At 40.8% G+C, this 23,217-nt stretch overlaps 1 protein-coding gene across 1 annotated transcript in view; it reads left to right on the forward strand.

Annotated features, from left to right (window-relative positions):
- Positions 1 to 2,985: 2,985 nt before the first annotated feature.
- The window catches only part of CKAP5 (cytoskeleton associated protein 5), a 54,433-nt gene continuing 34,201 nt past the window's right edge, over positions 2,986 to 23,217 (forward strand). The window contains exons 1-11 of the mRNA XM_067296386.1: positions 2,986 to 3,278; positions 13,262 to 13,353; positions 13,880 to 14,073; positions 15,259 to 15,465; positions 17,870 to 18,041; positions 19,207 to 19,336; positions 19,459 to 19,562; positions 19,933 to 20,046; positions 20,237 to 20,341; positions 22,748 to 22,837; positions 22,947 to 23,111. Coding sequence (XP_067152487.1) covers positions 13,297 to 13,353; positions 13,880 to 14,073; positions 15,259 to 15,465; positions 17,870 to 18,041; positions 19,207 to 19,336; positions 19,459 to 19,562; positions 19,933 to 20,046; positions 20,237 to 20,341; positions 22,748 to 22,837; positions 22,947 to 23,111 — 1,338 coding nt within the window. The 5' untranslated portion in view covers positions 2,986 to 3,278; positions 13,262 to 13,296. The remainder of the gene's footprint in view (positions 3,279 to 13,261; positions 13,354 to 13,879; positions 14,074 to 15,258; positions 15,466 to 17,869; positions 18,042 to 19,206; positions 19,337 to 19,458; positions 19,563 to 19,932; positions 20,047 to 20,236; positions 20,342 to 22,747; positions 22,838 to 22,946; positions 23,112 to 23,217) is intronic.

The raw sequence follows: 23,217 nt of genomic DNA on the forward strand, positions 1-23,217 counted from the left end.
GGTTCCAATTCTACAAGGTCCCAATTGTCTTGGCCTTTAGGACCTTTGATTACAGTGATGAGGGAAATAAGAGAATTCCTAGGTTGATTCTCCCCCAGGGAAATCCTCAGTGCTGACAGTGAGGAACTGCTTTATCACTAGACTGAGCCCATTTGACCTAGAATAGGAAACAATAATCATGGAGCTGTAAGGGCCATTTTTAAATAGTTGCTTATCAGATAGAATTGCACTTTAGGCTCCATTATTACTAGTAAATAGCTGTCCTCAGAGAGTCATTCTTCCCATCAACTGTAGGAACCTCAGATTTTCTCTGGCCTCCAAGGCCTTTACCATCTAGGGAATAATCCTACCCTTGCAGTTACAGACACCCCGGCAGCATCTGGAGCTTTCCTACTCCTGGGGACTATGTCACTGTTTCTTGTGGATACTTTTATGGTAAAATATAAAGTCTTATGCCAGATACTCAGAAGCAGAACTTTCCAGTGAAAAATCCCTTGCAGCAAACTGTTACCTCTTTATCTCCTGGCAAGAGGCCAAGTGCATTCCCACCCATGGCATGAAGACAGCAAAGTGTACAGTAGGGGTATGGCATAGAATTGTGGGGAGAATGCATTTCAAACACAATAATTTTTCAGTTAGTAAGAAAATGGAAAATCCATCCTATTCTGTTTTAACCTTGTTCAGATACTAATGATCCTGCTACCCTTGGAAAAACATGACAGTTGCCAGCGGGTTGGCAATGCTCTTTACACCAGGGGTGGCTCTGCAGCAAGAAGAAGGTTGCAGCTTTGACATGGCTAGGTGGCATGAAACTGTGCGTAACTTGCACCATTGGGCTGACTGGTGTATGTTCCTGTGGAAAATGAACTGGAGCTAAGGCTTAGAAATTTCCCTGTGTTAATGTGGGACTCTTCCCTACTCTCAGAGGGATTTTTTTAATTAGATTTTTTATTTAATTATTTATTTGATTGACTCCAGCCTGGGAAGCATTGTTTTTGTTGGGCAGGGGCACATTTGGATTGAGGTGTGGACTCAGTGAGGAACTGGGAAAGGAGTGTGTATAACTGAGGTGAATCTTGCCTGTCTAGGCTGCCTAATACAGGGACAACATTGAAGGGCTCGAGCGTATGCAGAAGAACTGATTTGAGAGGAAGCCAGGTGTAGGGCAGGGGCAGAAGGGCTGGGAGTGAGTGGGTGGGAAAGAAGGTTCTGACTTCTAGGAAAGCAGGTTGTTTGTGTGTCCTCCCCTCTCCCCCAATAGCTATGTGAGTGTGCACCAAAATCCTGAGGTGGGACAGGGGTGAAGGGAGACATCTACCCAGACCTGTCACTTGAGGTTCAGTCTGAGTCACAAGTGCAGAATGGAAAGGAAAACCCAGTCAGTTTTTTCAACAATTAATGGTGTTTGTGATCTCCACCTTGATGTAATCTCTGCTGCTTCTTAGAAGGGACCCTGCACACTCCAGCCAAACACCATTCATCACTGCTCTCTGCTCCCTTCCTGAAATGATTAAGGTGAAAAGGAGCAAAAAAATGTCCCATAGCCTCACATCCACAAGTGAGGTAGGCAGACATCAGTTTCTTTTTCCTAAAGTGTGCAGACAGCCCCAGTGAGATGCTGCCTAGGGGGTGCGTCATGTTTCCCTGTTCTGGGGAAGAGAAAGGCCCTCATTGCGCTTAGGCTGTTAAGAATGTAGAAAGGCCACTGGAGGATGATCTCTTGAGCACTGATTTACTATGTAAAAAAGCAAACCTCTCCTGTCTGTCCTGAGCTAACGTCAGTGATTTCCCTGCATTCCTGTGTAATGGTTTTAACGTTACTCACTGGAGACATTGGACTTTCTGGAGTTATTTAACCACTATGTTCAGTATTTTAGGGGTTGATGATAATTTAATATAAATTTAGCTTTTCTTAACTACTCTGCCTGGCTTTTGGTTGTGAATGTGCATGTTTTTTGGACTCTCCTTTGAAAGAGGAGCTCCTCGACCTGTTTGCACAGAACCTCAACTTTCCTTTGGTTGAGAGGAGCAAGAAGGTAGGAATGGATTTGCGTTCTTTTGATGATCAGATTGTAACACACGCTGCTTCTGGTGCTAAGGCTTAGGATCAGAGGCCAACTATCTGTACACTCTCTCATTTGCAAATGCCTGTGCATACATACACTCTTCCCCTCTCCCTTGCTTTTTTTCCTTTTTATTACCACTTTAACATGGCAACAGCAGAAGAGGGTGACCCTTGTTTTTTGAAGAGCGTTAGGATCACACAGGTCTTGAGCAACATATCCTGCGGGGATCGTTGCTTGTTTTGTGCCTTTGACCAGTGGAAAAATAAAGCTCTGAAGAACTGTTTTTCTGTTCATAAGGGTTTTTGTTCATGATTCTGCTGCCTTTTTTTTTTTTTTTTTTTGATGATGACCAAGAGTTAAGTGGTGCAAGGATGAAAAATGAACAAAATGTTAAGTAACAACTGACACTACAACACTGTTGGGAATCTTATGCCCCATTGTGTCCCATTCTGATGAAGTACCAAGAAAATTTTAAATGTGGTAGCTTTGTTCCTGCCCATTCTTAAGTTGAAGCACAGTGCAGAAGAGATTTCACTGAGCTCAAGAAAAAATATAATCAGCTTGGCCTGACACCTCCCTCATTCTAACCTAGGCCTTGTAAGCATGTATTCGTTGCACTCCCTTCTTACGGTTGTGTTGATGGTACCATCCCTTGCCTTCTCTTCTAATTATTTACTTTAGCAGCCTTTCCCAAAGGATTTTTTGTTAGCTTGCTTTACTGAAGGAAAAGAACAACTAAGGACTTGACCAGCATGCAGCTTTTATGTAAGATGAGTTACTGCTTGCAAACGCAACAGCTACAGAACAGGCACAGGGAAGGATTTTGCCCTCCCACTGTAATGGAGCATTTCCAAAAGCGGCAGCTGCAGGCAGGGACCAGTTCCCGTTCCTCGCTTGTTTTCTGCGTTTCTCACCCTGGGTGCTGCTGATGAATCGACATGAACGCGCTGCTCCTCCGCAGGGGCCGCGCCTCCCCTCAGGCCGCCCGTTACCGGGCGCAAGGGCGGCGCAGCAACCCCCGAGCCGGGGCGCTCTCGCGTCGCCGCTGCCGCATTCAAACGGGCCAATAAAGCGCGCGGATTGAGGGAATGGGCGGGGCCTGCTCCAGCCAATGGGCACTGAAGACACTGCGAGGTGCGGGCGGTGTTAGTGATTTCAAACCCCGCTGAGGAGCGGCCGGACGCTCGCCGCGCCCGACCCGCCGGGGCACAGGTGAGACCTCCCCCCCTCCCCTGCGGTGGGCTCGGCGCCTCTCTGCTCCCCAGGCCCGGAGGCGGGCGGTGCGGCTCTCCTGCTCCGCCGGGCCCGAGCCGCCTCTGTGGGGATGGGGGCGGCGCCCGCGAGCGGCGCTGACATCCCTCCGCCGGAGCGGGCTGCGCTCGCGGACGTCACCGGCCCCGCGGCGGTGGGCGGCCGTTGGTGGCGCGAGGTCGTGGGCTTGTCGTGGGCTTGCCGCGGGCCGCGCTGCGGAGGCTGAGGGGCGCCGCCCCCCTGGGCCACGCGGGGAGTGGGGGCTGGGGCCTGCAAGGTGCTGCGGCCCGGGCTGCCCCGCGGGGGCGAGCTGGGAGCGGCTGTGGGGCTCGTGGGGCCCTGGCCGGGAGGAAGCCGGCGGCGCGGGCCCCAGGGAGCCGGGCTCGGCCCTTTCTCGGCGGGCGGCTAGGGCAATGCCGGCCTGGCTTCTTCTGTACCCCGAGTGTGTGTTGCGTGCGGGGTTGGCTTCTCCTCTGAAACGACCGGGCGGAGGAATGTTCCCTGAGGTGATCCCAGTGTTACAGGAAGATGGTGAACTCATCTGAATTTCTGTAGCTCTGGTGCTGGGCTCAGGTGTTTGTCTCGGATCTCTAGGGTCCCTCTTCAGAACGAGTTTCCTGTTGAATCTTCTGTAGTGTACGCAGAGTGGGTCCTGAAAGGATTTTTTTTTTCCTCCTGTTTCATTTGATTCTGAGTCAGAGTCTTGTGATCCTTCTTAAGGCAGTAGCTTTCAGGCTGATGTTCAGGGGATTCTCTTCCTGAATTTGGATCTTTGTGAGTTGCACACCCAAATGTTTTTGTTCAAGGTGTCTATCAATTACCTAATTATACTGTATTTTTTCCTTTTTTACTGATTCTTATTTTGTATGTAGTATTGAATCCTCTCAGAACTTGTAGCTTTGACTGAGGATTCCTGTATAGTTACCTCATGGCTTGCTCCTACACTTCCACTAAATTACAGTACCATTAAAGCTGCCTTCTGCAGATGAGAAAGGAATGAATAGTGGTCAAGATGTTAGATTGTTAGCTGTAGACCTTCTCTATTTATTACTGGTATAATGGAGAAAGCATTGCTATAGGCTTTCGGCGAACACTTCTATTGGACTGGAGCTTAGGATGTGTATTTACAAATGCTGATAGGCAATTTCAAATATTGAAATGTTATACAAAGCTATTTATAGAAAGCTACTATTAAGAATTTGTGATAGTATCAAGGTAGAAAGATGAATGATTAGGTGAAAGTTGTCCTTATAGTATTGATTCTTTGGTGTTCAATGTCAGATCAGTTCATTGTGCAAAAAATAGAATTTGGCTTAACTGCTTCTTGCACCTTTTTTTCCCCCTTAAGAGTTGCAATAGGATTAAAGCTTTTAAGCAACAATCGGGAATTGATATGTCAAAGCAGAATCAACAGAAAAACAGCAGTCAAGGGTAATGAACTCGTTCTAAACAAATTGTGGTAGACATATTTATGGAAGGTAAATCTCAAGAATATGAAGTTAGGAACATTACCAGAGGGCCTGCTATGGGAAAAACTACATATTTGTGCAATGCCTGCGTGAAAATAGGTGAAACTTGGATTTTAGAAGAATGAGAAATTGGAGTTAGTCAGACTGCTTTAAATCCTCCCTATACTGATGCAAGACTTATTTGCTATTCTAAATAAAAAAGCAAATGTATGGTAATGGAATGCTATTCCTTAGTCTCATATGTGCATGACTTGTATCTGATGGGACTTATTTCTATGCTGACTCTTGTACTTTCACTGATATGGGCCAGTTATGTAATCTGGGCCTGTGTTTCTAAAAATCTGGTCTGTGCTGCTATTGAGTTGATATTTTCATATAGATGTCTATTAGAACAGTAAGGTCTTGTTCCCATTAGATAGTAATCTGCTCAGAACATCTGATTTCCAGTGTAATGTTAAGATTCATTTTTGCCTTGTGCATCACTGTATGTGTGTGCACACTGGGTGATAAACTGACAGCTGAAATTCACTTGGTATTGTATGTTGCAGTTTTTTGCAGTCAATCTTTTTTTTTTTTTCCTTACTATCCTGAATAACTTAGCCTGTCATCTGCAAACTGTAACATCTCTGTTCACCCCTTTTTATAGAACACTTATGAACATCTTGAACAGTACATACAATTAGAAAACTGATCTGACTGTTTTGTGGGAGTAAAGATAATAGTCTCCCAATCATAAGGATCTAATTTGGAAGACTTTGTGTAGGATGTATGACCTGAAAGAGCCTTGAAAGAGGTAAACACTTGTAAACTTTGTAATTAAGGCTTTCAAAATCATGGTTGCTGTATATCTGGTTCCCCCCCTTCTTGTCTCCCCTCTGTTCCATTGTTCCAGGTAGATACCTGTTTCCATTTTAAATTTGCTATGTTTCTTTTAAAAGTAATTTACAAACAAATGAGAAATACAATGTAAATGGCTTGTGAATTCTGTTCCAGAGTAGGGTGGAATTAAGTCCATTTACATCTTTAACAGAATGGCTGGTTTCAAGACAACATAGTTTATGGTTATTATGGCTGTCACTCTGCTGTTGCTGTTACTCTGTTGTAGACATTTCCAGTGGCACATCTTGTAGGAGCTGCATTTCAAAGTGTAACATGGGAAGGTCTTGTATTCTTGTGTTTAAATTAAACATTGCCTTGTCCCAAACAATGCTGCTATGGCATCTTGTTTAAAGAGTCTCTTGAACTGAGCAATTGCATGTTGTTTGGGGTTGGGATTGTCTCTATGACAGCTTCGTTGCTGTGAATGTCAAACACTGAAAAGCAGAAGCTGGTGTGCACATTTCATGCCTCCCTGGGGTAGGAGTGGGGGTTGAGATAGTGGAAAAAGTAACTTTGAAGATTATTCAGCAGGGAGCATCACCAGTGCTCCAGTACCTAGAAGAGGCTTTTCTTTGGTGAGCTAGACGGATGTTTGAAGGAGCACTGCCTTGCATCATATATTTTGATACTTTTCTCAGGAGGGAACTACTTACTCCTGGTTTTCACCATACTGGCGGCTTTTTCAGTTGCTATTGTCGCTGTAGAAAAGGCTTCTCAAAATGTCAGGCAATGGACTGGAGAGACTGCTGATGAATCAGCTTGTTTGGAGCACTGTCATTACACATCTCACAGTAGAATGTGAAATGAAACTATGGTATGTTGCCAGGTTATTCATTCATATCTCCTTTGTAAGGTACTGCATTTGTACTTCTTCATGGCAGTCCCTGTTTCTCCTGTCAGTCAGATGTTTGGTTCCAAAACTGTTACACTTCTTCAATTAGAGATTGCTGTATGCTGACCTGAGATAATATCTACGGCATGCTTGAATGTTACAGCAGCTACTTCTATTATTTTATATATATATTTATATATTAAAAAAAAAATGGCTGGGTAGTGGCGTTGCAGGGTTTGATTCCCGAGAACGGTAGGCCTCCCGGGCCAAGCCGGTGGCCGCCCACCGCAATCGCTTCCCCAGCGGCAGGGCAGAGCAGACGCAGGAGGTGCCCGGAGGCCGGAGAGCGGCGGGCGCCGCGGCCCTGCGCGCGGAGGAGCTGGGGGGGCGCCGGCTGCGGGAGGAGCGGCGCCTCGCGGCGAGCGGCTGTGCGAAGAGGCCGCGGCGCGGGGGTGCGGCGGCCGGGGCGCGCGCGGGGCCCGGCGCTGCCCTGCCTTTGTCTGGCCCCGGCGCGGGCCGGCTCCCCGCCCAGGTGCGGCGGCGCCCCAGCCCCGCCCGCCCGCGGGGAGGCGCTTCCCTCCCGGCGCAGCCCGCGATGCAGCTCCCCGCCCGCCGTCGCCGCTGAGCCGGGCCGTAGCTGTCAGGGTGAGTGTCCGGCCGGGCCCGGCCGGGCAGAGGCGCGAGGGCCGCTGCCCGGCGGCGGCGCTGGCGCGGCCGAGCCCTCGGGAGGGGCGGCGGAGGCCGCGAGCATAAACAATGCGGCGGGCGGCCTGCTCGGCGGAGCCGCCGGGGCTGCCCCCGCGCCGGCCCTCCCGGCCGTCACAGCCTGCGCTCGGGGCCGCCTCTTGGCGGAGAGTGCCCCCGCGCCGGGGGCCTCTGAGGAGCGGGGCCGGGCTGCGGTGGCAGGGCTGGAGGGCTGTCCTTCTGGAAGGTACTGCGGGGTGCCAGGGGAGCCTCTAGTCTCTGGGGGGAGGGAAGTTCGCTGCTGTTGGAGGGTGTTTCCATTTGAGAAGGAGGGGACTAGTGGTCGCTCGTGAGGGTGGGATGTCTCCATGTGAGCTTTCCTTCATCGGCAGTTCAGGCAGTCCTTTCAAAGAACAGCGTTTGAGCTTTTCTGTGCCCGAGCTTTGTAAACCCTTCGAGGGGTGGGGGTGTTTACTGCCCCACTGTCCACACTGTCCTGCCCTTGCTGTCCACCCTTAGCATTACCTTAGCACTTAGGAACTTGCCCATGTGTTGCCCTTTTCCCTCTTGTCCCTCTCTGCTCTGTAGGAATGGCTTCATTCCAGGTTTATCCATGCAATAAGAAGTCATTTTTGCTCTCTTCGCTGTAGCAGAAGGTCAATTTATTTTTTGTTGTCTTTCACTTTGAGGCTGCTCTTCTCCAGGTATGCCTGAGTTATTTTCAGGGGCTGTGTTATTGAAACATATCCAGAAGAATTAAATATCTGTCTCCCTTACCAATAACTTGCCATTTCTGCGTTGTTAAGATGTCACTGAGTTAGGTTTGAACAAATGAGTTGCAGCAGGCAAGAAAGAATTTAATGCTGTTTATTCTCATATGCCATTTCATTGCTGCTTAAGCTGAGAGGAACTATTCTGCAGTCTACTCCACTGCCTGCAGAACAATTTTTTTTTTAGCATGCATTTCTCCTGTTTCCTTTTCATTATTCTGAGGTCCTGCTTTCCTTTCATCAAGAGCATGTGTATCTCACATCTTTTTATTGAAAAATACAGGCTTTAAAATTCTAAAAAGTTTTTATTGCTCTTCAGAGCAGCAAACAACCTTCTGTTTGCCCTTTTTTATTATTGTTTTTAACCTTTTGTTCTCTTGCTCATCATCAAAAGATCTGTGGACTGAAGCTGGAAAACATATTTGTGGCCTGCCAGCATTTCATATAAACATGTTTATTACTGACTGAAAGTTCTTCTTACTCTTTGCTACTTTTGTAGGTGTCTGTAGTTCAGGATTGGTAGCTGGACTTCAGTTTTCTTTTTGACAATGTGGAATTTGGTAAAGCAACCTAATGGTTTTGAGCATTATTTCACTGGACTGATTAAGCTACAGTTGTTAGATTTGCATGCTCTTCAAAATACTTAGTATATTCAGGGTGTTGCTACCAATAAAAATTTAGCTATGTTATGATTACTTGAGTTTTTCACCAGCTTTTCTTAGCTATTTTATGTTGTATCTAATTGAAACTAGAAGGGTTATCTGGAAAATACTGAAAGCATGCTGTGCTAAACTTTTAAGAAAGTAAAACTTCATGTTCTTAGAGCCAAAGAGCAAATATGACTCAAGACTGCCATTAAACAGATACTCTTTCTACTAGGAAAACTGGTCTGCACTGTCAGAACTGTCAGAGAACTATGATAGGTGTAGTCTTAGCTGAAATATTTAAGGCAGCTTTACACTGGCCAGGTATGTGCCCGTACTGTTCAGTAACATTTCAAATATGTCTTCAGAATTTAAAAAATGGCCTGTCTTGCTTTCTCAGAACTTAATGTTTGGAGTAAATTTGAAGAGAAGCTTTCTTTAGGATGATGCCTGTTTTGTGCAGCAGTGATGTTCACTGTATGGAAGTGAGGAGGGAGAAGTGAACAATGATTATCAATAACCATCCAGTTTTGTATGGTTTCTTATTTTGCCACTGTGCTTTTTATGAAAAAATTGGTCTGAAAGCTGAAACTTCACTATAAAATGTAGTGAATAGGTAATAAATGTGTGTTTCAAAACAGTATGTTTACATCTGAGGATTTTGTAAGAGGATTTTCTGTAGCAGTACCCAGTTGTATGAAACTGTAAAGCTAATGCTATTCAGCCCTCAAAAACTGTAGCAGAGAAAATAAGTATTCACTGAGAGGCTGAGTAGCAACTGTTTAGAGCAGTGCATCGTTAATCCAAATTTTCATGTAATAAGTCACTTTCCCTTTATATCTTAATGTGTTGATGAATTTTTCCGAAGCTTAATTATATTCAGTGGGAATTTTTACTTTTATATTTGTTGAATTTCTTGCATTTGTTTTATATTTGTTGAATTTCTTGCATTACTGCCTTGTAAATATTTTCTGCTCTTGCTGCTTTTATGTTCAGTCTCCCTTCCAAAGACATCCTGTTCTTTCCTTGATGGTCCGTGTTTTCTCACTGCTCCATAACATAAGAGCTTGTCCTGCCACGGACTGTCAGGGAGGAGTTGCTGTTCATCTTCAGTACAGTTTGCTCAGCTGACTTGCAGTTGTAAATGTTTTATTGACCACGCTAATAACAAACTTCTCTCACAAAGCTTATTTTGGTCACTTAGTCAATTCAGAGGTCTTGTTTTCTGGATGCTGCCAAAATGAATGTTGTTACCGAAAGATTTTTAAATCTGTTTTTTGTGTTTGTAAAGCTAGTTGTGATAATAATAGGAAAACTATGTAGGTCAAACACTTCACTGCTGCAAATTCACAAGTAATAAGACAATTTAGCTGCATTATTATATGCAGAGGTTACCTGCTATTGCATGTTGAAAAGTAATGGCCTGAGATTTATGAGTCTTTATGAAGAAGTAAACAAACAAACAAAAGACTTGCGTCAAATTTGGAATATTCCCCGAAGGTTCTGTAAGTTGAGATGCATACAGAACCCTTTAAATGACTTAACTGAAGGGGGAAACAAATCTTGTGCTGTCTGCATCTTGCCTTTATCAAAATAAAAGGTTTGGGGATTAGGACAGGCATGAGCAGTGATGAAACTAAAAAGAAGTGATATTTAAAAGGGAGCTTTCCATCTATGGTCCACATATTACTTTCTGATAAACTGTCAGTTCTAAAGGGATTTGTAGGTTATTGGGGAGGGCATACAGTTTTACCGCTATTTTTAGATGCTAGATTTTGTATGGAAGGCAGCTTCAGCTATTTTATAATTGAAGTAACAATTGTAGATGTTATGATTAAAAATAGTAGGGAAACTGACAGACTGAAAAGAATGAGTGAGAAAACATGAATAACCTTGCCAACATCATGATACTGGAGGGGAAATCCCACTATCAACAACTTTTTCTTAGGTTCTTTTCTCCTAAATTCTATAATGCATCACTAAGGTGTACAAGCCAGGAGTCAAACTTTGAATAACTCTCATCCTTGTGTTGGTTCCTTATGCTTTCCTCAACCAAATGATATAGGCAAGTGATGGCTTGAATGTTGCCCCCAAGTTTCTGAGCAAGATTCATAAAACTAATTTCCTGTTAAATGCGCTCTGTTTTAAAAAGTATGTGAGAGTTTGTGAAGAGAAGACTTTCTATTGATCTTTATCCACACTAGTGAAGTGCCCTCATTGTTTCTATATTGGTATGTTAAGTTGAAAGTATTCCTAGTGCAAACACTGCTTATACTGGCAAAGCTGCATCTTTCCTTATGTTGCTCGGCTGCTGAACTAACTTTATCAATAAAAGGGCAAGTCTGTTGCTGTAACTACACTTATATAAGGGTGTTCTTTGCATTCTTGATGAGAAGAGCTATTTGAAAAGAAATCTTTCATATGAATACATTTTTGCTTCTGGAAAAGCTACTTTTGCAACTGTAGGGCTAGATACAGTTTTACCCCCACCTCCATGTTTACTGTGGGAGTGATGTTTTTCAACACACAAAGTGCATTGAATTTGAAATGGGAGGCTGCTGAAATACAGTATTTGATTTTTGAAGCCTCTCTTCCAATAGGCTGAAGGAGGGGACAGAAGAAGTGAGAGGTTTGGGAGGAGAAAAGGAAAGCAGAAGAGGAGTTATTAGACAGCTGAAAACAGGATCAGCTGCAACATATTGGTGGGGCTTTGATGGAAAAAGATACAGTAACTCAGCTGGCTATGTTGGCCTATTTATTTTTGATATGGCACTTCAAAACTTTAAGATTTATTTTCATTGTATCTTTTAAGGCAGAATACCTTTTCTTGTTAATTCCTGATATCAAGGAGTGGCATGGCCAGTTATTTAACCCAGAGATTTTTTTTTTAATAAGTTATACTATTCATTTAAATATAAGAGTTGTATTCTAGAATTAACAGTTCTGTTGAATTGGCTCTAGGTAGCCTTGCTTAAGAAGTGAACAGCAGAAAAATAAGCAGCAGAAAATGACGCCTGCATTCTCAATGATTTGCAATTCTTAAGCCTCATTTTTGTCCCTCTAACTTTTTTTTTCTTTGGTTTTCTACTGAAAAAGCAGACTTCTCGGTACCACTGCATAAGTGTACTGATGTCAAGGAAAAATGACCACATCAGTGTTTGCAAATCAGGAAGGACAAATTATAGTAACACTCGAATGTTTATTATATGAATAGTCACTTCTGTCCTGATGTTGACTTTCATTTTAGTGACACTGAGCAAATTAGTAAGTTTGTTCAATTGCAGTGAGAACAGTATTAATATCTATAGAAATTAAGAAATATTTAAGTAAGTGTAGTGTAATTTGATGTTGCTGGGTTTTGGGGGGGGTTAGAGTGTGTGTGGGGGGGGAAGGGGGGGGTAGCTAATCCAGGAAAGGAAGACGGGTTTTGTGTTTATTGTAGACTGCTGCTAGTATAGTTGGGCTGCTAAGTTAGATGTATGTTAGTGTTACCTGACTGAGAGAGGTGGTTCTGCAGAACTTGCTTATATGAATTTACACCAATGAAATTATGCTCCTAATTCTAGGGCTTATTTTTCTGTGAAGAACAACTTTATGTTAGGTGAGATACTTTGCAGGTTAAAGTCTGCAGCTTTGCTGACGTAAGTTGAATTTATATTAGGAATATTCTGCTAGTACTGTGTATGTATTTACCTTTTAATGACAAACTTTTGTATATGCCAGCCAGTTTTTTTAGTCTTGTCTTGCTTGTCTTTGTCTATGCATTCTAGCTGGTATGCTAGACTGTGTTGTTCCTTCTATGGATTGATTTCATTTGTTTGTGTAAGTGTTGGGAGCCCTCTCATTTCTGCTGCTGCTATTTTCACTGTGCTGATCTCTTCTTCATCAGGCTTATTCTCTGGTTATTCTCTGAACAGTCGGATTAGTTGTACAATATGTCCAAGATGAGCATTGAGCCTGAGTTCTCCTCTCTCATAGGTCAATATTCCTATTGTATTAAAAACAAACAAACTCCTACAAACTTCAGTGGGTAAGGATTTGTAGCTTTAGGTACAGTAAGAAATTGATCTCATGTTGACAGTTGCTAATGCTGGCTGTGTCAGAATTAGGGCATAAATGGGGTGGCTGGCATAAATAGGTTTTGTTCCTCTCACAGGAGTGTTCATTTAAGTTGCACAGTTTGTAAACTTATTTAAAATGGCTGTCCTTACACTACACTTGATCATTTTTTGACACTGATTCATGGCACCTGTTGCTGAAAATACTTGTCAGTAAGAGTCAGTTTTCTAGTGTTGGTGGGTAGTTGTTTCTTTTTAGTTCTTTAATCATAGTAAGTTCTCCACCGGGCTTATATGAGGCTATGTTCTCCAGGCCTTATCTTGGCTTACTCAAACTTTCACAGACTGAAACTTCTAGTGTCTGAAATACTACAATTTGCAATGCTCTTTAGTCTGTAGTGGTTTCTGGTAGCCTTCCAAGGCTAACAAAGTAGTGATCTAGTCTTAGTAGTATATATCTAAATATAATTACAAGTTTGAGAGAGTGAGTTGCACCTTGACTGTAAGATTTGCTACAGACTGTCTTTCTTCTTTAGGTAAAAGCATATTACAGGTAGCACACACTTTTTTTTTTCTTTCTGGATTTTAACTTGTCTGTATCTCCACAGGAATTACTGTGATCATAGAGAGAACCTGAAGTACAATGGGGGACGACAGTGAGTGGATGAAACTGCCCATTGACCAGAAATGTGAACACAAGGTAGGAAATCTTGTCTTTGGCTTGCTGTACCTATCTGCTGTGGTGTTCCTGCATCTGCTAATTGCACTGAAGTTAGGTAATCTTGGCAGTTGCACAGCGTGGGTACAACAGGTCTGAAACTGTTTCAGCAATATAGAGGTTGAATAACAGTTACTAAGTAGAACTTAGTTGCATGATAATCTGTATGACTTAGAGTTGTGCGCTAAAAGATCAGTGCACTCATTCATGTGGAGAAATTACTCATCTGTAGTTGAAACTATTGTTGGGCCCACACCTACTTGTCAGTGGTTGCTGGAACTTACGAAGAGCAGTGGGGAAGTCTGGCATCTGCCTATCCAGATCATTCCTGACAGGAGAAAAACGAGTATTTTGTCCTATTTTCCCATTGTTCAGGGAGTCACTGAAGAGAAATCTTGCAGATGCCGACTTACTGGAGTATGCTTTCAACCAAGGTTGAAGTACTTTGCGAGATCGATGTGTTAAAACTATACCATGACACCATTTAAACATGTTTGACTTCTTCCAGTTGTGGAAAGCCAGATTAAATGGCTATGAAGAAGCCCTTAAGCTCTTCCAGAAGATAGATGATGAGAAGAGTCCTGAATGGTCCAAGTATCTTGGATTGATAAAGAAATTTGTGACAGACTCCAATGCAGTGGCTCAATTGAAAGGATTGGAAGCGGCGCTTGCTTATGTTGAAAATGCTCATGTAGCAGGGAAGTAAGTCACCTTTCCTTGCTGTTAGCATGCTGTTACAACAGTTTAATGCCCCTCTCTGAGGAAGACTGCAGGTAAATTGTACGGTGGTCCCTGACAGTTCTGGTGTTTACTGTTGAGAGAAGAATTTGCTTTCTCATCTAGAGAATTTGTTGAGTGTTAGGTTTTCCCTGTAGATGGTCTCCTTGTACATCTTAATTTGTCAGAAACTGTTTATGTAATGCCATACGTTAACAAGGTTCAAAGAAACTATTCCAGTCAGCAGTAAAGATTTCTGAAATGGGAAGAGCAAGTGAAGCAGTAAGTTGATGGGACAGATGGTCTGAACTGGAAATCCCAATTCTCGTTTGACTGAAAAAGTCTGTGTGTAGAGGGACCCTTTTTCTTCCTGGGTGAATGTATAGATCAGATATAAATATCTCCCTTGAAATGAAATGTAATAGTTCTTGTGTGTGTGTGGTGTTGCATCCAACTTAACCAGTCTGAATCTGCATAGCTGCTAGTTTCTTCTCTTCCCAGAATGTTTGTTAATATTTCGCTGTCTTCTAGCCTATGAAATAGCCCATACTTCTGAGGGTGAAATAAAAATGTCTAATGGACCGGATCAGTGCTTAGGGCCACCTAGTTTAAGTGACCTGATACAATGAATAAATGCGATATTAAAAAAATAAAATAAAAAAAATAATCCAAAACTTAGTTTAAAAGTCTGACAGCCATGTCAAACTCCTTGATTTAAGGATGAGGTAAATGATTTAGTTGATTGGAAGTTTTGAAATAGATATAAAACTGTGCCAAGATTATGTGCCTATGTTACTTAACTAATGTATGCAGTCTCAGGAAATGGCATTTACTTGTGGACCAAGAAATGTATATTAGTTAATATTCTTTGAGAAGATGTCTTGTAGTCACTGTATGGTGTGGTCCAATATTAGAAACACGCTAAATAGCACTCAGTTTGGAGGAACTCTTTTGAGCTCTTGACTCTTCCAACTAGAGGTTGGAGTCACCCCTTAGAATATATTATTACTTTTGAGGGTAACCTAGAAAGAATTTGGTCCCTATTAGGTGAGGCCATACCACGTTTTCATCCATGTTTCAGGTCTTGTATATGCTTTTCTCGGTGGATAATGGAGTAGGACGTGTAATTTAGTTAACTGTGCCAAAAGTAACTCTCTCTCATTTTTTCAGGACAACAGGAGAAGTAGCTTCTGGAGTTGTAAATAAAGTGTTCAATCAGCCAAAAGCCAGAGCAAAAGAGCTGGGTCTAGATATATGTTTAATGTATATAGAAATTGAGAAAGGGGAGGCAGTGCAAGAAGAGTTGCTAAAGGGTCTGGACAACAAAAACCCCAAAATCATAGTTGCATGTATAGAAACATTGAGGAAAGCACTAAGGTAAGCTTTTAGATTCCACCTCCCCTTCCCTAACCCTAGCACTACACAATCTGATCTGTTGCTTAAACCTTTTCAGTGGGCTCTTGTCATCATTGAATAGCGTTTGTCTTTACTGAACTGATATTTTATGGCAACAGCAGTTGTGAGAGATATCATGGGATTTGTTGATGTGGGGGGGTGCCTTTGTTATAAGGCTTATCTGGATCACTTTTGTTGTTCACAACTTTTTGCCAAACTTCCATTTTTAACAAAAATAGACCTCTAAAGGTGAAGGGCAGAGTTAACACATCTATTTTAGATTGTAGAGCTTCTCTTTTCAACAGCTGAAATCAACTTGTAAAACTAAAACCTGTAGTCCTAATTTTAAAAACCTAGTGTTACTCACACTTATCCTTATGGATATGAGCTTCTTCAATTGGCTACATCATGTGCATAAATAAAAGCTCATTGCACAATAAGTTTATTTTAAGTCAGAACTAACAGTGTCACTTTCCATTGTCTATATAAAGTTTCCTTGGCAAAAAAGAGCTGATAATGCTCTCTAAAAATCAAATCTAATTAAAATTGGAAGTGCATTGCAAGGTTAGAATTGGAGATTCTTTTTTTTGTCCCACTTCGTGTTTGTTTGCTGCCTTTGGAGGTTGAATGAAAAATACTAGAAAAAATAATTTTGGTACTAAAGGCCAGAATATCTTTTTCCTGGAAAAAATTAGTTCCTGTGAAAACTCTATGCATAATGATAGGTGGAGAAAATTCTTACACTAGATAATTTTTAGTGAGTTGGGAGAAGCATGTGTTTTGATGGTCCTTGTTAACTAGTTGTTTCAGACTCCAGTAACGAAAATCAAAATAAAAAAAATCAGGCTTAGCACAGGGCCTGTGCTACTATTAAGTGAAACTACTGTCCTGCATTTAAGAATAATATTTTAGCTATTTTAAATTGCCTTATCAAATCAAATGACCTTTTGATAATAAATGTAATTAGAAACCTGTATAGTCTTCCTCAATATCTTTCAGCTAACTGCATCTAAAAAATAGTTCTCTCTGCCTATTTTTGTGTACAGTGTTTTATTATATTTGAGATGACAAGATCAATTTTTTTCATGAGGACCTGTGGAGTTAACCTTGAATTTCAGCTTTTGAGTTGTGTTGCTACTGAGATTTGTCATGTACATTGACTGACTTTATCTACATTGACAGCAAGATTTATCTGTGTTGTAGCTAGGTTGATAGCTTCAGTGTGTAACTAGTTTAGCTTCAGATGTTCTTTATCTTCTATTAAAGTTTCCTTTTTTGTGTGTGTGTTATTATATGAATTATGTAAGAATAAGATAATTTGATGAAGCCTGATGTTGCTTAAACATTTTTTCCTAATATACCTTTCAAAAAAGGGCATAATAATCTTAGGCCATACATGCATTCATATTCTGCATTTAAGTTGTGTTAACTCCAAGAATGGAGCCTCTTCTGCAGGTTTTGAATACTTAATGCTTCTCATAAAGTGGCCTTGGCAGTAAAACTTTTAGAAAGTTAGACATTTAGTTTTTGAGCAGTCATTTTTTACTAGCTCTTTCATGAAGTATTTGATTGGAGGGAAGCATGAAAAAAGTGCGAGTCAGAAAGGTCAGTTAAAGTTCTCAAGGAAGAGAAATAGTTCTGAATCAAAAAAATATTTCATGGCTTCTGAGATGATGTAGATATGATGCAGTAAATACCGTAGCAGCTAATGAAATTTTACTGTGAGTATGAAAAGAATGCTTTTGTGTTCTCATTCAACAGTGGTTGAAAAATGAAGTTTAATATATTAGATTCAACAGCATGCGGAATCTGCTGGTGGGGAAGGGTAATTGCCCTGGGGAGTTTCTTTTGTGTGTCCTTTCAGCAGCAGATATTTCAACATGTGTATTATCTGTGAAGATGACCCAGGCTCACTATAATTATCTGGTCCAACAAGTGGCAAAATGACTAATGCTTTTACTGCAGTTTGCCTCCAAGGATAGAGAAAGGAGATTCTATTCTGATTAAAAAAAAACAAAAAACAAAAAAGACATACAAATTTCAGTCTAAGGACATTCTCCACCCCCTTCCTGCAAGGGAACAGTTTCAGCCAGCAAGTTGGATCAGATTTCATTAGGTGCTCTGAAATAATTTCAGAGGACTGATTTTTGTTGTTTCATGCTGGATGTGGAGGATAATTGTTATAGGTCAGATATTCTTTAAAATCATGCAACAACTATGAGTAGTTTCACAAAATAATGGAGGTAGTACTAATTTGAGTGTATGAGAGAATCCTTTATGTGTAATGGGTGTATTTCATAGACTGTGTTTAAATTAAATTAGCTTTTGGTGGTTCACTCTGTTTCCTATTTAGGCACTGATGCTATTCCATGTTTCTAACTTTCAGTGAATTTGGTTCAAAAATAATCTCACTGAAGCCAATCATTAAAGTATTGCCAAAACTTTTTGAATCTCGGGAAAAGGCTGTTCGAGATGAAGCCAAACTCCTTGCTGTGGAGATCTACCGTTGGATAAGGGATGCTCTGAGACCTCCATTACAGAACATAAATTCTGTTCAGGTAGGCAGAAGGAAGTTTGTATCCAGGCATTCGAGAGAGGACTTCTATGTGTACCCCCAATCACCCTTGCCAATCCTGTGTGGGTGGTATTTGGCCTTGTTAAAGTTAGATTTTTTTCATTAACAATGGCATTATTTTTAGCTTCTGTAACATTTACTTAAAATGTTGATCCCTCTTTGTTATTTGTAGAGAAATCATGACAACATTTTGTTGCTCTGATTATGTATGAAGTTTAGGGAGAGGGGGAGAAAAGAAGCATCATACTAGAACTGAAGAGGTGAATTTGGAGATGTGGAATGGCATTGCTTGAAGATATAACCCCAGGACAAACAGTTACCATTATAAAAGACCCCTGCAGTGAAAGTACTTGGATCCATCGTTTTCCTTTTCTATTTTTTTCTTACATTATCTTTTTTTCACAGCCCTTCAAATTTGTTCTGCTAGTGCTCAGGATATGATTGTTTCAGTTCAGGAAGTGGCTTTACATTATGATAGATAACTGTTATTGGAGAAAAAACTTCCATTATTTTAAAAATTCATAAATTATTTATGCAACTTTACCCTCTCTCCCACCCACTTGAATTAATTGAGTTCAGGTATAAAAGAGTAATTTTATTCATGTTATTTAAAAAAAAAAAATCACAAAGTTGCATGGTGGGGAGTGTGGGTGTGTGGTGTTCTGTTTTGTTTTTTGTTTTTTACAACTAATCTTTGGCTGTCTAATCGAACTTGGCTGAACATGTTCATTTCATCTTAGTGCTACTCTGACGATGGCATGGCTTTAACATAAAGAATTTCCTTCATGTCAGCCATTCTTATTTTAACCCTCTACAGAAGACATGCAACATTCTGATTGTTCTGCAGTTTGTTTTTATGCAAATGCTTTGTACTTAATACTTATTTTTCTTGACAACATTCTATGTTATGTGAATACGCTTGACTGTTCAATGTTATGTGAATATACTTGTGAGCATCTGAACAGTGAATGTGGTCGCTTCTTTGGTGGCAGGACAAATATTATTACAGTGTAATATTTAAAGTGAACCCAAAAGATCGTTCTGCTGGATCTTTCAGATGGGAAAATCGCTTTGCCTTCCATGAAGGTTTGCTTGTCTGGAATACGTGCAAAATGTTTCTGATATGGTGATTCATTTCCCTTTGGCAGCTAAAAGAACTGGAGGAAGAATGGGTCAAACTGTCATCAGCTGCTCCTAAGCAGACCAGATTCTTGCGTTCCCAACAAGAGTTGAAAGCAAAGTTTGAGCAGCAGCAGGCAGTTGGAGATGCAGATGGAGGTAATTTGTTTCATCGTTGAACTCCGTTGGAAAATATATCGCTGGTGTATGATTTGTGAAGGAATGCATTAAATCACTTATGCAAGTCACTCTGCTTACATTTGCCTCTCTTCTGGTTGCAGGAGGTGATGATGGGGATGAGGCAGTGCCGCAAGTAGATGCATATGAGTTGCTTGAAGCTGTAGAAATTCTTTCCAAGCTTCCCAAAGACTTCTATGACAAAATAGTAAGCATAAACTTATGCTACCAGTTAATTCTATGGTGTGTGGAGCTAATGAATTCTAAGGCTGACTTGCATTCTGCAACGTAAGCTATCCTGCTACATGGATAATAACGGACTAGTGTAAGCAAAATGTAGGTAATCGTAAAAAGGTCACAAAATTTGATTTACCAGCAAGTAAAGCTGTAATTTTAAGGAGCTGAGATATGTCTTGGGAAAGAATTGTATTTCACATTGCATTGCAATTGTTAATGTTGAACTGTAGGGAGACTTTCTTGGGATAGAATTGGAGCTTTGAAGTATATGATTTTGTAGGAAGTATGTTTTTCTAGAATTGTTTGCATTTATAAGTTAATGTAAATGATTTGCTCTGCAGGAAGCAAAAAAGTGGCAAGAGAGGAAAGAAGCTCTAGAAGCTGTTGAAATGCTGGTGAAAAATCCCAAATTGGAAGCAGGAGACTATGCAGACTTGGTGAAAGTTCTCAAAAAGGTAATAAACAAAACCTAGAACATATGTCGTTTAGTATTATTTTGCAATTTATTTGTATTAAATTTAAAGTTCTAATCCAGATAATACTCTGGAAATAACCCAATCTGTGGTCTATTAACTATACTAAGAAATTCTTCCAAGTCTTTGAAACTTGGCTGTTCAGCCTCTATCATTGCTTTATTCTCTGCAGGTTGTTGGAAAAGATACAAATGTTATGTTAGTTGCTTTGGCTGCCAAATGCCTTGCTGGACTAGCTGCTGGCCTCCGAAAGAAATTTGGACAATATGCAGGACATGTAAGTAAGAGTATGTACTTTTTTCTGTTTCTCCTTGACACTGGACACCAGTAAAGACCCTGGTTTTATTGTTTGACTATCAGGCCTTGGTATCAAAGGTAGTCTTTACACTATTATGAAAACTTACCTGCCCCTTAATGGAGTAAGCAGTGAAGTATTTGCCAAGATCTCTTGCAGCATTAAGTTAAAAAGGACCTTGTTTTGCTGTTTGTTCACATTCAGCAACACGAAGCTTACTATTGCAATAATTCTTGTGTACTAAGATAACTCTAAATTACTCTGCCATGAAATGCACTTTATTTACATTACCTCATCCTGGAGATACACCCACAGAAATGCATTTGTAGCCCACAGTGGAAAAATAGCTTTTGAGCCTGAATTCTGCTTAGCAGTTCTGTGGTTTCTTTCTTCTTTTGTCTGTTTTCCACAACCGAACTATTGATATTTTTGGTACCAAAGTGTTCTAGTTTTATGTTTTTCTCCATTCTCTTTCCATGCTCTTCTGTTGCCAGCAATTAGTATCAGAGAATATGGGCAAGTTTAACTGATTTTCAGAAAGAAAGGGAGCTTTTAGGTAATTGCAGTTACCTCCTTTGTTTCTCAGGTCCCCTGTTGTTGTGTTCTTTAAGCTGCTCAACCTTAATTTTTCTTGTGATAAGCAAGAGGGAGCTGGAGGTAGAGCTTAGAAGCAGAGAGAACTGATGTGCATGGCTTCTGTTGCATTGTATTTTATAACAAGTTGGAAAAGTACCAAATCTCCCTGCTTCAGAAACATTCAAGTCTACTGAATTCTGATTGAACAACATTTTGGACAAAGTCTCTTTCATTTGAAAACTGGCTGTAGTTATAAGAAGCATTATTACATCTGTTTACACTGGCTTTGTGTTTTAAAGGTTAACTCTCATAGCTACTGAATTAGTATTGAAAAAGCTGAGCTTCTGAAATAAAGGTATAGCTCCATGGTTGCAGAGCAAATGGAGATGAGAAAATATCTTTTTTGGGAACTGTAATGGCAGCCTTGAATTGCATAATCTCAGTACTCATTTTGCCAGTTGATTTGGGTTGTTTGCAAGTCAAGTTTTTATTTACTAGTGAGGTAGATGTAGACTCCTCCTGAGAGGAGGCATTTGAAGTATTCATAAAATAAAGCTGTTGCTAGTATTATTGTGTATAGTTTGAAGTATACTAGAGTTAAGGAAGAAACAGTCCTGTATTTTACTGAAACTAACAACTGCAGAATTGTATTTAGCAGTACAGGACAGCTCTTCCAATACTTTTTTTTTTTTTTTTTTTTTGGATACCTATGAAACCGAAGGAATTCAGATTTGACTACAGTAGCATGTATGCAGATCTGTGGTGTCACATTCTGTATTAGTTGAAGTTTTTGGAGTGCTAAAGGCTCTGTGAAAGGTAATTTGCAAGCTCTGGCCCAGCAAAGGTTATAGGCTGAGCCTAAGTCACTGTTTGTCACAGTGAGTTGAGATCTCATAGTCAACTTTTGAGTAGAAAATGTTATCTCTGGATAATGTATTCTGCATTATGTGAGAGCTTATCACTTCTATAAGAAATCTGACAGCTCCTAAATTACGGACTGCATTATGTTTGCAAAATCTTCAAAATAACTTGCTTTTCACAGTTAAAAACTCAGCCTGTCTTTGGCTCAACATTTCAATGTCTGTTTGACAGAAACTTTTATTGTTATAGTATTAAGCATGTAGGTTATAGTGACCATCGTTAGATGGTGCTGCTCATATTACTGGCGCATGAGAATGCCAGTTGATCTCTTACAGCAGTGGCTGATTGAGCAGCTATATTGAATATAAATTGCTGTGAAATTTCAGCATGGCATAGGGTAATGTCAGGTGTGCTTTTTCAAATTAGTACATCTGTAAAGTGTTGTCCTAAGAAGGATTCAGGTTGCTTTACAACCATGGTCTTGTCAGCTCTGAGCCAAACAAGAGTGTCTTAGTGATCTGTCAGGAAGCTGGGAAAGAGGGGGCAGGTTATATACCTCCTTGGATCCTTATAGTACAAGTGCGCAGCACTCTGTACTGTGAAATCATTTAATTTCTATTCTATTGCTTTGTGTTCCAGACTGGTAGATCCAGAGTATTCATCTGTAATTATGTGAACTTGTGTATCTGGCTTTTGATTAGCTTTACTATGAAATTGCTTAAAAAATGTATTTGTTAATAGGTGGGCTAGAATTAATATAACATTGGAGATCAGCTGGAACAGGCTAGTTCATACTGCTGTTGTGTACTCCTAGAGGGAGCGGAAGAGGTGTTATTCGGATTATTTGTTTGTTTACACAATATCAGGGAGCAAACTGTCAAGCTTTCCAATTATACTAGTGAAGAATGGTTTGACAGTCCCCTTGCCCATTTCTTTCTCTGTCTTCTGTAGGTTGTCCCAACAATCTTGGAGAAATTTAAAGAGAAGAAGCCTCAGGTAGTGCAGGCACTGCAGGAGGCCATAGATGCAATCTTTCTTACAGTAAGTAAGAAAGTGACAGTTTTCCCATTGTCTCAGAATTGATCTCTAATTTTGATCTACTGTTCTTTTCCTTTACTGAAACTAATAAATTCTTTATCCGACACTGTAGACCACACTGCAGAATATAAGTGAAGATGTGTTAGCAGTGATGGACAACAAAAACCCAACAATTAAACAGCAAACATCCCTTTTCATTGCAAGAAGCTTCCGTCACTGCTCACCTTCTACTCTGCCAAAAAGCCTGTTAAAACCCTTCTGTGCTGCACTTCTCAAGGTAAGGCAGGAGGGGTTGGTACTTCTCTAGCACTGACTTACACAGTACTGTTACAAAGCATTGCATTGGTTTGGGAGAAAGAGCGATAGTGAAAGGAATGATGAGT

This window comes from Apteryx mantelli, chromosome 4 (genome assembly GCF_036417845.1).
Source record: "Apteryx mantelli isolate bAptMan1 chromosome 4, bAptMan1.hap1, whole genome shotgun sequence".
Lineage (NCBI taxonomy): Eukaryota > Metazoa > Chordata > Aves > Apterygiformes > Apterygidae > Apteryx > Apteryx mantelli.